This window comes from Erpetoichthys calabaricus, chromosome 15 (genome assembly GCF_900747795.2).
Source record: "Erpetoichthys calabaricus chromosome 15, fErpCal1.3, whole genome shotgun sequence".
Lineage (NCBI taxonomy): Eukaryota > Metazoa > Chordata > Cladistia > Polypteriformes > Polypteridae > Erpetoichthys > Erpetoichthys calabaricus.
Genome location: NC_041408.2, coordinates 7,861,513 through 7,876,412, shown reverse-complemented (window position 1 = coordinate 7,876,412; position 14,900 = coordinate 7,861,513). Strand labels below are relative to the sequence as shown.

General features: G+C 43.3%; 1 protein-coding gene across 1 annotated transcript in view; it reads right to left on the bottom strand.

The window, feature by feature from the left end:
* Positions 1-14,900, bottom strand: part of fndc1 (fibronectin type III domain containing 1) — a 147,123-nt gene that overhangs the window by 32,643 nt on the left and 99,580 nt on the right. Inside the window, exon 15 of the mRNA XM_028792044.2 lies at positions 1,939-2,094. Within this exon, the coding sequence (XP_028647877.2) occupies positions 1,939-2,094 (156 nt within the window). The remainder of the gene's footprint in view (positions 1-1,938; positions 2,095-14,900) is intronic.

Sequence of the window (14,900 nt, the reverse complement as noted above, 5' to 3'; positions counted from 1 at the left end):
TTCTTCCCACCAGTTAAAGCCATCTTAGCTTCACACTTAGTTATGTTGTGTCCTACACACGAGATTCAAGAGCTTTTTATGGGCTCTGCTCAGGGAACATCCCAGGGGAAGGGTGACAGGATCACATGGTCCGTAACCTTAGCATCTGTTTTACCTTAAGAATGAAGGAGGAACCGCTGATGTCACTTCCATCCACATGAAAGACCAATTTCAACAAACCAGACAGTGCCAGTCTAAACCCACGTGAAGCCCTAGGCGGGGCGGAAAGACATCACCCCTCATTGTCCATAGCGGGTAGTTGATATTATTAGACGTCAACGGCCTGTACTGTCTCAGATAGATAGATAGAAAACATGAATATCTATCTATCTATCTATCTATCTATCTATCTATCTATCTATCTATCTATCTATCTATCTATCTATCTATCTATCTATCTATCTATCTATCTATCTATCTATCTATCTATCTATCTATCTATCTATCTATCTATCTATCTATCTATCTATCTATCTATCTATCTATCTATCTATCTAATCCTGCCGACTATGCTATACATCCATCCATCTATCTATCCCTGCCAACTACACTATCTATTTATTTAATCTTGCCAACTACGCTATCTATCTATCTATCTATCTATCTATCTATCTATCTATCTATCTATCTATCTATCTATCTATCTATCTATCTATCTATCTATCTATCTATCTATCTATCTGTCTGTCTGTCTGTCTGTCTGTCTGTCTGTCTGTCTGTCTGTCTGTCTGTCTGTCTATCTATCTATCTATCTATCTATCTATCTATCTATCTATCTATCTATCTATCTATCTATCTGTGAACTGGAAGGACCTTCAAACACAGGACAGTACCTCCCTACGGGGCAACATGGGACTTGGAGTTTAGGACAACCCTGTTGGTTTCCGTGGGGGCACAGCGTAGACCTGAACCACCACTTCCATAGTTCTCAGGGCGTCTTGCCCATTCCTGGGTTTCGGTGCATCTGGTTTCTCCCACCTTCTGGCACATTCTCTGTCATGCCTGTTCCTCAGGTCAGCAGATGTGAACCTCGCGAGACATCCATGCAGCCCCCGGATGTTCTCTCTGTAGATTGTCACACACAGAAGCTGCCTATTCTTATCTTTCATCCAGATCCCACTCCCGTAAGCGTTCACGATTCTCTCCTTCTCATTTCTTCAACACGACTTCTCCCCTCTAGCACTAACCCACCCTTTTTATAATGCTTGCCCTGGCTATCTGCTAGTGCCACTCAAATGATAATTATTATCTGATTGACTAGCACCTGTTCTCACATGTGCATCGCTCCTCAGAGGGGTTGTGTGAAAACCATTAAATAAATTAAAAACACCCCCTTGTCTTACCACAGGACATCCCTAAACTGTAGAGTCACTGCCCATTCTAACAGGTGTATCGTTAGTAAATAAGAAGAAAATGGAGTACCCAGGGAAAACTCATGTAGACACGGAGAGAACCTGCAAACGCCACACAGACTGTGCCTGGCCTGGGAAATGAACTCAAGTTCTGGAAGTTCTGAGGCAGAAACTCTAATCACTGCATCATCCATCTGTCCCCCCACTCCCTCAATCTGTGTCACCCTATTTTAGAGTCATGGAGAGTTGGACCTCATAAAGGCAGCCCTGCCCTGTGGCCGGAAATATACATTGTGAGGGTGCCAGTCCAACACTCGTATGACGCACTCTCACCAGTTATTCTAATAAGCACACCTTTGGGATGTGGAAGAAGGCAATGGCAGCCAAAGAAAATGCAAACTAGACACAGCGTGAAGAATCAAAGTCCACACAAACTGTCACCAGGACGTGCGTCGATCGTGAGTCCCTTAAGCTGGGAGTTACTTTGCCATATTGTGCCACCCTGAATGCATTTTATTGTAAGATACACACATGGAGTGCACAGTACCTGTAAAGCGCTTGTTTCCAGCGACATCATATTCTGAGAATGGCGTGCCATTGAATGGCTTTGTTTCTGCGTGTATTTCAACATATTCCGTCGTCGGAGGCACCGTTGTTGGAAGAATTGTCGTTGGAAGAATTGTTGTCTCCGTGATCTCGGATTCTGGAAAAGAGAAAATATATAAATTATCCGAGTATTAGACACATGTTTTGCACATCAGATGTTACTTTGCAGCAGGAAGGCAGGTGACATGCGTGTTCCTTATACAGGACCCTCCATAATGTTTGGGACAAAGACCCATTTTTTCATTGATTTACGCCCCACTTTTACTCCACAGTTCAAAATTACAAATCAAACAATTCTGACATTGTGATTGAAGTTCACACTACTGGCTTTCATTTAAGGGGATTTGCAGCACTTTTTCTATGCAGTCCCCCCATTACAGGGCACCATAATGTTTGGGACACAGCAGTGGCAGGTCTACTATTTAGGACTTTGTCTCATATTCCCTCACATGCAATGACTGCTTGAAGTCTGCCATTCATAGACATCAGCAGGTGGTGAGGGTCTTCTTGGGTGATGCTCTGCCAGGCCTCTCATGCAGCCATCTTCAGCTCCCGCTTATTTGTCCCCTGCATGCTCATTTGGATTGAAATCAGGTGACTGGTTTGGCCATTCATAAATTTTCCATTTTTAGCTTTGATAAACTCCTGTGTGGCCTCAGCAGCCTGTTTGGCTCGTTATCTACTTGTAGGATGAAGTGCCATCCAGTGAATTTGTTGTCATTTACTGAAATCGAGCAGATCAGATGTTTCTATACACCTCAGAATTCATTGCAGTTCCATCATCTCCAACACTGCCATGTGTAACAGATGAGGTGGGCTGCTTTGGATCTCAGGCAGTTCCTGGTCATCTCCACACTTTGCTCTCGCCATCACTCTGATGAAGTTCATCTTTGTCTCTTCTGTCCACAAGACCTTTTCCCAGAATTCTGCAGGCTCTCTGAAGTCCTGTAATCTGGCCGTCCTGTTTTTGTGGTGTTCATCTTGCAGCGTGGCCTCCTCTGTGTTTCTTTTCATGAAGTCTTCTGCTGATAGTCGTCTCTGAAACACACACATTCGCCCCCTGAAGACTGTGTCTGGTCTGTCAGACAAGCGTTTGGGGGCTATTTCTTGACCAAAGTGAGGATTCTTCTGTTATCAGCAGTGGAGGTCTTCCTTGGCCTGCCAGTCCCTTTGCGATTATTGAACTCACCACTGTGTTCTTTCTTCTTCATCATAGTCCAGACAGTTGATTTCGGTCATCCTAAGCTTTTATTGACGTCTCCAATGGTTCAATTCTAGTTGTTCAGCCTCGTAATGGCTTCTTTGACTGTCATTGGCACAGCTTTGTTGAACAATAGCGACTACAGACTCCAAAGGGTAGAAGCCAGCTGATGTATCTTATGAAGTTGTGAAACCCACCTGAGGGATCTCAAATACCCGTAACATTATGGTGCCCTGAAATGGGGGACTATGTAGAACAAGTCTATCTATCTATCTATCTATCTATCTATCTATCTATCTATCTATCTATCTATCTATCTATCTATCTATCTATCTATCTATCTATCTATCTATCTATCTATCTATCTATCTATCTAATCCTGCTGACTACGCTATCTACAGTGGTGTGAAAAACTATTTGCCCCCTTCCTGATTTCTTATTCTTTTGCCTGTTTGTCACAAAAAATGTTTCTGATCATCAAACACATTTAACCATTAGTCAAATATAACACAAGTAAACACAAAATGCAGTTTGTAAATGGTGGTTTTTATTATTTAGGGAGAAGAAAAAATCCAAACCTACATGGCCCTGTGTGAAAAAGTAATTGCCCCCTGAACCTAATAACTGGTTGGGCCACCCTTAGCAGCAATAACTGCAATCAAGCGTTTGCGATAACTTGCAATGAGTCTTTTACAGCGCTCTGGAGGAATTTTGGCCCACTCATCTTTGCAAAATTGTTGTAATTCAGCTTTATTTGAGGGTTTTCTAGCATGAACCGCCTTTTTAAGGTCATGCCATAGCATCTCAATTGGATTCAGGTCAGGACTTTGACTAGGCCACTCCAAAGTCTTCATTTTGTTTTTCTTCAGCCATTCAGAGGTGGATTTGCTGGTGTGTTTTGGGTCATTGTCCTGTTGCAGCACCCAAGATCGCTTCAGCTTGAGTTGACGAACAGATGGCCGGACATTCTCCTTCAGGATTTTTTGGTAGACAGTAGAATTCATGGTTCCATCTATCACAGCAAGCCTTCCAGGTCCTGAAGAAGCAAAACAACCCCAGACCATCACACTACCACCACCATATTTTACTGTTGGTATGATGTTCTTTTTCTGAAATGCTGTGTTCCTTTTACGCCAGATGTAACGGGACATTTGCCTTCCAAAAAGTTCAACTTTTGTCTCATCAGTCCACAAGGTATTTTCCCAAAAGTCTTGGCAATCATTGAGATGTTTCTTAGCAAAATTGAGACGAGCCCTAATGTTCTTTTTGCTTAACAGTGGTTTGCGTCTTGGAAATCTGCCATGCAGGCCGTTTTTGCCCAGTCTCTTTCTTATGGTGGAGTCGTGAACACTGACCTTAATTGAGGCAGGTGAGGCCTGCAGTTCTTTAGACGTTGTCCTGGGTTCTTTTGTGACCTCTCGGATGAGTCGTCTCTGCGCTCTTGGGGTAATTTTGGTCGGCCGGCCACTCCTGGGAAGGTTCACCACTGTTCCATGTTTTTGCCATTTGTGGATAATGGCTCTCACTGTGGTTCGCTGGAGTCCCAAAGCTTTAGAAATGGCTTTATAACCTTTATCAGACTGATAGATCTCAATTACTGCTGTTCTCATTTGTTCCTGAATTTCTTTGGATCTTGGCATGATGTCTAGCTTTTGAGGTGCTTTTGGTCTACTTCTCTGTGTCAGGCAGCTCCTATTTAAGTGGTTTCTTGATTGAAACAGGTGTGGCAGTAATCAGGCCTGGGGGTGGCTACGGAAATTGAACTCAGGTGTGATACACCACAGTTAGGTTATTTTTTAACAAGGGGGCAATTACTTTTTCACACAGGGCCATGTAAGTTTGGATTTTTTTTTCTCCCTAAATAATAAAAACCACCATTTACAAACTGCATTTTGTGTTTACTTGTGTTATATTTGACTAATGGTTAAATGTGTTTGATGATCAGAAACATTTTGTGTGACAAACATGCAAAAGAATAAGAAATCAGGAAGGGGGCAAATAGTTTTTCACACCACTGTATCTATCTATCTATCTATCTATCTATCTATCTATCTATCTATCTATCTATCTATCTATCTATCTATCTATCTATCTATCTATCTATCTATCTATCTATCTATCTATCTATCTATCTAATCTTGCTGACTATGCTATCTACCTATTTATCTATCTATCTATGTAATCCTGCTGACTATGCTATCTATTTGTCTATCTTAAATGAAAGTCTGCACTTTAATCACAATGTCTGAATTGTTTGATTTGTAATTTTAAGCCGCAGAGCAGAGGTGGAAATTAAGGAAAAATGTGTCTTTGTCTCAAATATTATGGAGGGCACTGTAATATCCTAAAAGATGTTTAGACCTTAATAAATGATTATGAAACTAAACCAACCACATGTCTTGTAAGGCACTTCATTAAATACACAAGTGAGCAAAATTAGAGAGCAAATTCCATTTTAGTAATTTCTAAAGTCACTCCTTCTCTGAATTGAATAGAAGAGACATATTGTAATCCCATATCTTCAGCTAAAAGTGTCCCAAATCACAAAATAAAAGGTTTAAACAGATAATTGAAGAAGGTCCGCCATCACAATCAGAGAATAAGTGGTCCCAGTTAACAGCTGGTTTTAATTGGGCCAAGCAACACCAACTGATTAGTCAACCTTGGTTGGCATTTGTCCAGATGGTGAGATCACCAAATCAAACTGATCAATCAGGTTGTTGTAAGGGACTAGAAACACACACACACACACACACACGCACACACACACACACACACACGCGCACACACACACACGCGCGCACACACACACACACACACACACACACAGGCCTTAGCGTTTTATGAGATAGTAGTTGGACCAGAAACAAATTCTGGTCATATACAGTATGAGAGAAAATGAGACAATTTATTAAAAAATGATCTGGATTGACTGGTTGGAAAAGAGAATAATAGAGACAAGTCTATAAACCATTAGGATTTTGGCTTCACTTCAGTTTAATTTTTTAAAGGTTTGGCAATCTCTGCTGGTAATTTTTTTTTATTCCATTTTGAGTGTAGGTGTTGTGCTGGGAATGTTGGCTGCCTTTCTTTCAGTCTGACAGCTAGCTGTGTGTGATCTTTTCAGTAAAGTGTGAAATGAATGATCCTTCTTAGCTCTTAACAAACGCAACACCTGCATGTTTTAATTTAGTTTAATTGCCATTATCACGCATGTGCAACTGTGGATCACCCTCAGGGCTCCTCTAATGCATGTGATGGCATGGACGATCATACAACTGTGCACTTAGTGCAGGGCCGTCCACTCCTGCATTGTGCCCGGGCACCGCTCTCACCACACTACCACGTCCCATTCTACCAAGATGCGAGGGAGGCGATTATTTATTTAAGAAGATGCCGGTCAGCCGTGGACCTCATTTTACCACACTACACTGAGATGGTTTGGGCATGTGCAGATGACGGGGACATTGAGAAAAGAAGAAGGAAGAAGGAGAAGACTAAGGCCGAAGAGGAGGTTTATGGATGTGGTAAGGGTGGACATGAAGCCAGTCGGTGTGGCAGAAATTAATGTGACAGAGATGGAGACGGATGATCCACTGTGGCGACCCCTAAAGGAGAGCAGCCGACACAAGAAGAAGAAGACAAAAGTTAAAGTACTTTGGCTTTATCTTATATTTTGATTTATTTCACTGTTCAAGCTATCACAAGGCCACTTTAATATCCATGTCACTTGTTGTCCATGCCATCACTGCAAATTCTGTCATCACACTGCCAGTATTTAATTTTCCAAGTTTATGGATAAAAAACTCTTCAAAGACACTCCCCCCCCACTCCCCCATAACCCAAACTCTCCCAGTACTTCAAATGCAACCACCCTTAATTTATGCAGGAGGAAAAGCAGAGCTCCCTCTCAGGAATACACTGTTAATGAATTCATTTTGTTTTATTTTGTGTTAACGTGTTATTAATTTTTATCATGGTGATTCTTCTTAAAAAAAAGCAATGCCTGTATGTTTTAATTTAGTGTCATTGTCATTGTCACGCATTTGCAACCTGTGGATCACCCTTAGGGCTCCTGCAATGCATGTGATGGCACCCCGGGCCGAGGTGAGGTGCTGTCGCTAATCACATCCTCTCCTGTTCCCTCCAGAGCACTAAGAAGACACCCAGTGAGAGCACCTGACTCCACCTCTTCCAGTCTCTGACTCCGCCCCTTCCTGTCTCCCAGTCTCCTGCATGTTATTATTTTTATTGTGTTTTTGCTTCCTTGGTCATTCAGTGGGTTAGTTCCTATGGGTGCAACTATTTGGATACTACACCCTTAAAAATGCTGGGTCTTTAATGGCACTTTATGGCTCCTTTACTGGCTCGTGTGGTTCCCCTTGTGGCTCCATTGCTTCTGGGAAGAGGTCTTTGCATATGGAGTTGGTTCTTTTTGCTTTGGAAAACTCCCTAATATTTGGAAAACAAAAGCTGAGATCTTTAACATATGGTGGGCTATCAAGCAAGACACGAACAGATTAAGAAGACCAGGATTTGGCCTGTGTTATTGCATGCAGCAATCATAACCAATTGATATTTCACAAATCTGCTACCATCTAGTCGTGGTTATTTACTGTATGGAGCCTGTAACAGATCTAAATAAATGAAGGTTCTTTCTGGAGGCTTCATGTGGATGGGTCTTTTGGTGAACCAAATATGGTTCCTCTATGAAGAACCACTCTGGCACTTTCATTTTTAGGAGTGTAGGGACGTACGTTGTTATAGAGCAGCCATACTGTTTTGGGTCTCAACCTCCACTCATTGTTGCTTGTGCAGATCAGTAGGCTGTTTGGGTACCTGATGTCACACACGTACGCATAGCAGACAGTCAAAGGGCTTAACTGAGGGTAAGATGTCAGCCGGAGGGTCGATAAAGTGCACTAACCTCGCTTCTCCCTTTCCTACAGATCAACAGAAGGGGAAACCCCGGTTAAACCAGCACCAACTTCCGTCCTCCTGTCCAGACCACGACCCTCCTGCTGACCTCACTTCCGCTAACCCTTGCACGGTCCCGCCTCTTCCTCCACAACGAGAATAAAAGCCGACACTCTTTTTTCCCCCAGTGAGTCTATTGGGACTCAGTCTTTCACGATCACTCGGTTGATTCTTGAGTGTGTGCCTGACAATATATGGGCTGAATCCTGTGGAAGAATAATTTTAGGGTAACATAGCTTTCATCTTAAAGAAACAGAATAAAGGGGTAATAAATGTCAGAAACCTTTGTGGGCATGTCAGGAGGCCAGACAGGGGCCGAGTGAACAACAAAATGTACTAAGAGATGTAGATGACTAAGAGATGACTAAGAAATCAGTAGATGTCCCATAAACAACCAAAATGGACAATTGTTACATGCACAGAAATTTCAAGAGTGGTAGCTCATCTCAAAAGGTATAAGAAGAACTAGAATCTTATATATAAACGTCTACACGTGGAACTGTGTGTGTCTGTCTGAAGAACGAGGCTACAGCATGAAGCTGAAAGAAGCGACTTCATCGCAAAAGTGAAACTGCCAAGGAAAGACAAACTTGCTTAGCCGCTAATACACAAGCGAGGTGAGCACATCGATGAAAAAAAACCTCAGAGGAAAGACAGATTCTCTTAGCTACTAATACACAAGCGAGGTGAGCACATCGGCAAAACGAAACCTCCAAGGAAAGACAAACTTGCTTAGCTGCTAATACACAAGTGAGGTGAGCACATTGGCAAAATAAAACCTCAGAGGAAAGGAAAACTCGCTTAACCGCTGATAGACAAGCAAGGCGAGCACATCAGCGAAACAAAACCTCTGAAGTGAGAGAAACTCACTTAGCTGTTGATAGACAAGCGAAGCAAGCACATCGGTGAAATGAAACCTCAGAGGAAAGACATTTTCACTTAGACACTAATACACAAGTGAGGCGAGTACATCGGTGTAATGAAACATTTGAGGAAAGACAAATTCACTTAGCCACTAATACACAAGCGAGGCAAGCACATCAGCAAAACGAAACCTCCAAGGAAAGACAAAGTCGCTTAGCCGCTGATACACAAATGAGGCGAGCACATCGGCAAAACGAAACCTTCAAGGAAAGACAAAGTCGCTTAGCCGTTAATACAAAAGTGAGGCGAGCACATCGGCAAAACGAAACCTCCAAGGAAAGACAAAGTCGCTTAGCTGTTAATACACAAGTGAGGCGAGCACATCGGCAAAACGAAACCTCCAAGGAAAGACAAAGTCGCTTAGCTGTTAATACACAAGTGAGGCGAGCACATCGGCAAAACGAAACCTCCAAGGAAAGACAAAGTCGCTTAGCTATTAATACACAAGTGAGGCGAGCACATCAGTGAAACAAAACATCTGAGGAAAGACAAACTTACTTAGCCGTTAATACACAAGCGAGGCGAGCACATCGGCAAAACGAAACCTCCAAGGAAAGACAAAGTCGCTTAGCCATTAATACACAAGTGAGGCGAGCATATCGGCAAAACGAAACCTCCAAGGAAAGACAAAGTCGCTTAGCCGTTAATACACAAGTGAGGCGAGCACATCAGTGAAACGAAACATCTGAGGAAAGACAAACTTACTTAGCCGTTAATACACAAGCGAGGCGAGCACATCGGCAAAACGAAACCTCCAAGGAAAGACAAAGTCGCTTAGCCGTTAATACACAAGTGAGGCGAGGACATCGGCAAAACGAAACCTCCAAGGAAAGACAAAGTTGCTTAGCCGCTAATGCAAAAGCGAGGCAAGCACATCGATGAAACGAAACCTTAGAGGAAATACAAACTTGCTTAATCGCTAATACACAAGTGATGTGAGCACATCAATGAAACAAAACCTCCAAGGAAAGACAAACTCCGACTTTGCATTTCAAATTTTTTTCTGACGATTTTAATAGTTTCTAGGAGCCCAGGTATTTACAGCAGGGGATAATACAGCTAGTATAATGTGATGGACTTTTATTTTATATAAGTCATTTGGGTGTAAACCAACAAAACGAGTAAATGTTTCCATTGATTGACACTCTATGTAAATTCAGTAGTTTATAAAATGAACCTCTATTGTTTGTTTCTCTGACCATTTCTGACCAGGCTGTAACTGACTGTTTTTGAAGGATGCTCCCTCCAAGCCACTTTGCTGAGGAGTAATTAAAAGATAACAATGAACAGCTTTTCTCCTACCTGATTACTGATTTGTCCTGTTAGAGGATAAGTTTCTTTCTTTAATAAGATGTTAAATTTCTTCCACAATCCCCAAACCTTTTTCCTTCTCTTATCTTCTTATTGCACCATCTTGTATAATCTTTACGGTACCCCAAGTCGTCACGCACGATGGTGTGTGCAGATCCATAACTGAATATCCAAATGTGCAACAACAGCGGCCAACGGAATCTGTCCATCTTCTCCGATTAAGACATTTGCACATGTCCATGAGGGCCTGCGTGTGAGGTATGGATGGTTGACCCGATCGAGCTTCGTCGGTTACACTTGTTCTTTAAACATTTCTACCCATTCCAATGGAGCTGCCCTCTCAGGTTTCTGTGGGGGCCACCAGAAGGAGCTATCGTATATTGACTGTACAGACACTGCTGCGGTCCTGTCGAAACCGGGATGTGTTCCCCGGATGCAATAGATCGAGCACCGGTAATTTAAAAACGGAGTCAGGAGAGGAGATGGACAACACTCGACTGGGAGAAATGGTGGAAATCGGAAGGAGCAAAGTGAGCGACTGACGGTATTATCGGGCTGCATCGTGTTGTGGGGTATCTGGTATGACACTGAGGGTGAGAAGTCTGGAAAAGGACCGTGTTATTGTAAATGAGGACACCGGATGTGAACCTGGGACTGTACGTGTGTGTGTGTGTGTGCGTGTGTGTGTGTGTGTGTGTGTGTGTAGTTACATCAGGGTTTTGGGGGGCTCTTACGCCCTCTACAGGCCACAAAGAACAATACAATCATTTTGTGCTATTAGTTAAAACAGATTTGTGTTATTGTAACTCATCTGAAGGTCAAACCATATTTAAAGAAACATTTATACACCCATACGGTTATTTCCAAAAGGGCTCAGATAATAATAATAATAATAATAATAATAATAATAATAATAATAATAATAATAATAATAATAATATTTTTTTTGCCACTGTTCTTCATCACATCCTAAATGAAAGCCGACTCCAAATCCCTAAACCAATGAGTGTTAAGACACCCCAGTCCACCCTGCAGTCTCAGAACAAACGCAGGGTCTTTCTGCTATTCATGATGTGAAACAGACAAACGCATTCTTGTCAAATTCAGCTTGAATTTTGGCCGTGAAACGGAAACTTTGCCTTCTACTAACATCAATTACCGTGTTACATAATAAGAGCTTACCATCCGAGCCAAGCGCTCTGTAGGGGTAGATTAGTAACATTTGCTTCTCAAGTAGGCCACGTTATTCCAAGGTGAATTTCCTACGTCAGAACACATTCCATTGACTTAAATGGGGGATGGCGGTTGGATAACGGAGAGCAAGAAAATGTTTGGCTAAGAAAATGGAAAATGAAGAAGAAAAAAAATAAGGTGCTGTAGGTCAAACGGGATGAGCGTTCCTTTCCATTTGGAAAAACTGAGGTGTGTTTTCTATCCTGTAGAAAAGTCTGCGTTGAAGAATGACGTCTGTTTCTGTATGGAAGCACAAACAGCGAGTCTCCCAAAGCCGTTTGTCCTGCTTGAATTGTGGCACTTTGGTCCATTCTTGAAGGCTTCTTTACCATTGCCATTATGCTGAAAGCTTCGGCTTGCTATTACTTTACTAGCTAGCAGAAAAAATAAAGAAAAGTCGGAGGTTGATGAAATTTATGAGGTTGTATCAAATTGACAGGGTCCATGAAACTACTTGATGATGATGATGACGATGGCTCTGGTGGGTGGGAAGAGTCAGGCCTGCACATACTGTACCGGATCATATGGTGTGTGTGTTCATCATCTTCACCTTGGGTTAGTACTCTGTTTCACCATTTAAACTCAGCCTCATTTATGTTCAGTTTCCGCTACTTGGATTTAAATGGGGGGGGGGGGGGGGGTAAAGCAGGGCCAGCCATACAGCACTCCAAACCCGTCACAGATGGGCACAAAGACACAAGTCCCAGCGCACACTTTTACTGTTCTTCCCTTTCTAGTAAGACAGTCCACAAATCACCAAACCAATATTGCTCCGTCCCTTCTTCTTACCTCTTCCTCTCTCTTCCCTTTCCTCTTTCTTTATTTCTCTCTCTGTCGCCTCCACTCCTCTCCACACAAGCTTTGTCCTTCACCTCCTGACTCTGGCTCCTCGAATGGAGTGAGGCACTCCATGTATACTCTGATTCTCTTCCGGCAGCACTTCCCGGGTGTGTCGGAAGTGCTGCATAGGCACCCTGAAGTACTCCCGGTGCACCCCGATCCTCATTTGGCAGCACTCTCAGAATTTCTGCAGCCCAGTGCTCCGGGACTGTCCAGGCGCCAACCGGTAGTGGCCACAGGCCCCAGCAGGGCTGAGCTTCCCTCTCGTGTTCCAGGGGAGGTATTGCTGTGGACACGTCCTCTCCTCCAGTCCTTCCATCAGAAGGGTGTCCAGACCGGGCCAGGCCCCCTGCCATCTGTCACACTGGCTATAACTTCATCATTCCTCATTCCAAATTCATGTGTTATACCCCTCTTTTTTCAGTTTTTTTGCACCTGGAGATTGGGATTCTCAGGTGGGAGTACAGAAGACGCTGATTTTTGGGATTATGCCCGACTTGGGATGCCTGAAACAGCACCACACACTCTTTAAATATAAAGGTGCTAAAGCAGTTCTTCAGAGCGACACTCTGGGGGAAACCCCCCCCCTTTTTTTTTACCCACATACAGTTAGGTCTATAAATATTTGGACAGAGACAACTTTTATCTCATTTTGGTTCTGTACATCACCACAATGAATTTTCAATGAAACAACTCTGATGCAGTTGAAGTGCAGACTTTCAGCTTTAATTCAGTGGGGTGAACAAAACGATTGCATAAAAATGTGAGGCAACTAAAGCATTTTTTGAACACAATCATTGTGGTAACGTACAGAAAAAAGTTGCATGGACCTAACTGTACTTTATTCCTTGTCTCTCATCATCACATGTCCATAAGCTCTCCAACCTGCTTTCCTACACTTTCTTAGATACATGTCCCACCTCTGCTGTACCTCTATTTCTTATTCAATTCATAAATATAAGTGGTAACCACAGCAGACAGAGGAGGCTGACAAAATTGTCTAAGTGAGCATGGATGTGTAGGACTGAATATATTAAGGACTGAAGCCAGAACTGCAGAGACATGGAGTCCTCAACACCCTTTAAGAAGGATCTGGAATGGGATATTGGGGACAACTTAGCTGTCAGCTAAACAAACGAGCTTGATGGACTGAATGGCCTCCTCTCGTCTGTCACATTTCTGATGTTCTTATGCGATGGACTGCCATCCCATCCTGGTTTTGTTCTTGCATTTATGCCCAACCCACATATTCTCATAATGAATTATTGCAGTTTTGCAAAACAGAAAGATGGATCATTCAAATGATGAAGACTGAACAAACCTTTTGGAGCTTTTTGGCAAATCGTACAATTATTGTTACAATTCAATTGTTTTATGAGTATCAGGTCAGGTCAGATTGGGGAGCAGGCACTGGTACAGTGCGCTGCCGCACCCACCACATAACAAAATAGCTTGGGATCCTGGTTGGCAAGCCCCCCAGGCAGACACATTGTCCAGTCCCAGATGTTACATGACCATCCCCTTGGCCTGGTCCAGCTGCTCGGGTCCTAAACAATGAGTCTGAAAACCCTTGGGGAATAGTGCCGTAACTGATGCTCCCTCACAATGCAGGTCATGTGCCTCATTCGGGACCCAACAGTACCCAAGGATATTCCGGAGAGACACACATGAAGGAGTCCAGTCTTTGTCTCAGGTCACTGGATAGAGTCCATGTCTCGCAACCATATAGCAAGACAGGAAGCACCAGGACTCTAAAGACTTGGATATTCATCCTATTGGAGATATCAGGAGCGCCACACACCCCTTTTCCAGTGACCTCATAACCCCCCATGCTCTCCCAATCCGTTTACTGACTTCATAAGAAGAGTCACCAGAGACATGAATGTCACTGACGAGGTCCGCAACAATTAGGGTCTTGTGAGCCGGTCACCATCGGGTAATCGCGCCACATGGCCATACTTCCGTAACTAACGTTCCCTCACAATGCAGGTCATGTGCCTCATTTGGGACTCCATGAGCAACACAAAGTCAAACCAGCAGGACCCAAGGACTCTCTGAAGAGACACAGGAGTCCAGTCTTCATCTCAGGTCACTGTATAGCGTCCATGTTTTGCAACCTTATAGGAAGACAGGAAGACTTGGACCTTCGTCCTTTTGCAGAGATATCAGGAGTGCCACACACCCCTTTCCAGTGACTTCATGACCCCCCCCATGCTCTCTCAATCCGTCTACTGACTTCATAGAAAGAGTCACCAGAGTCATGAATGTCACTGCTGAGGCAAGTAAACCTCTCAATGATGAGGTCAACACTCTCTCCGCAGACATACACACTGCTGATGGCCGTGCCCAAGAGCTCATTAAAGGCCTGGCTCTTTGGTTTTTATCAGGACCCTCACAAGCCCAGACACTCAGACCCC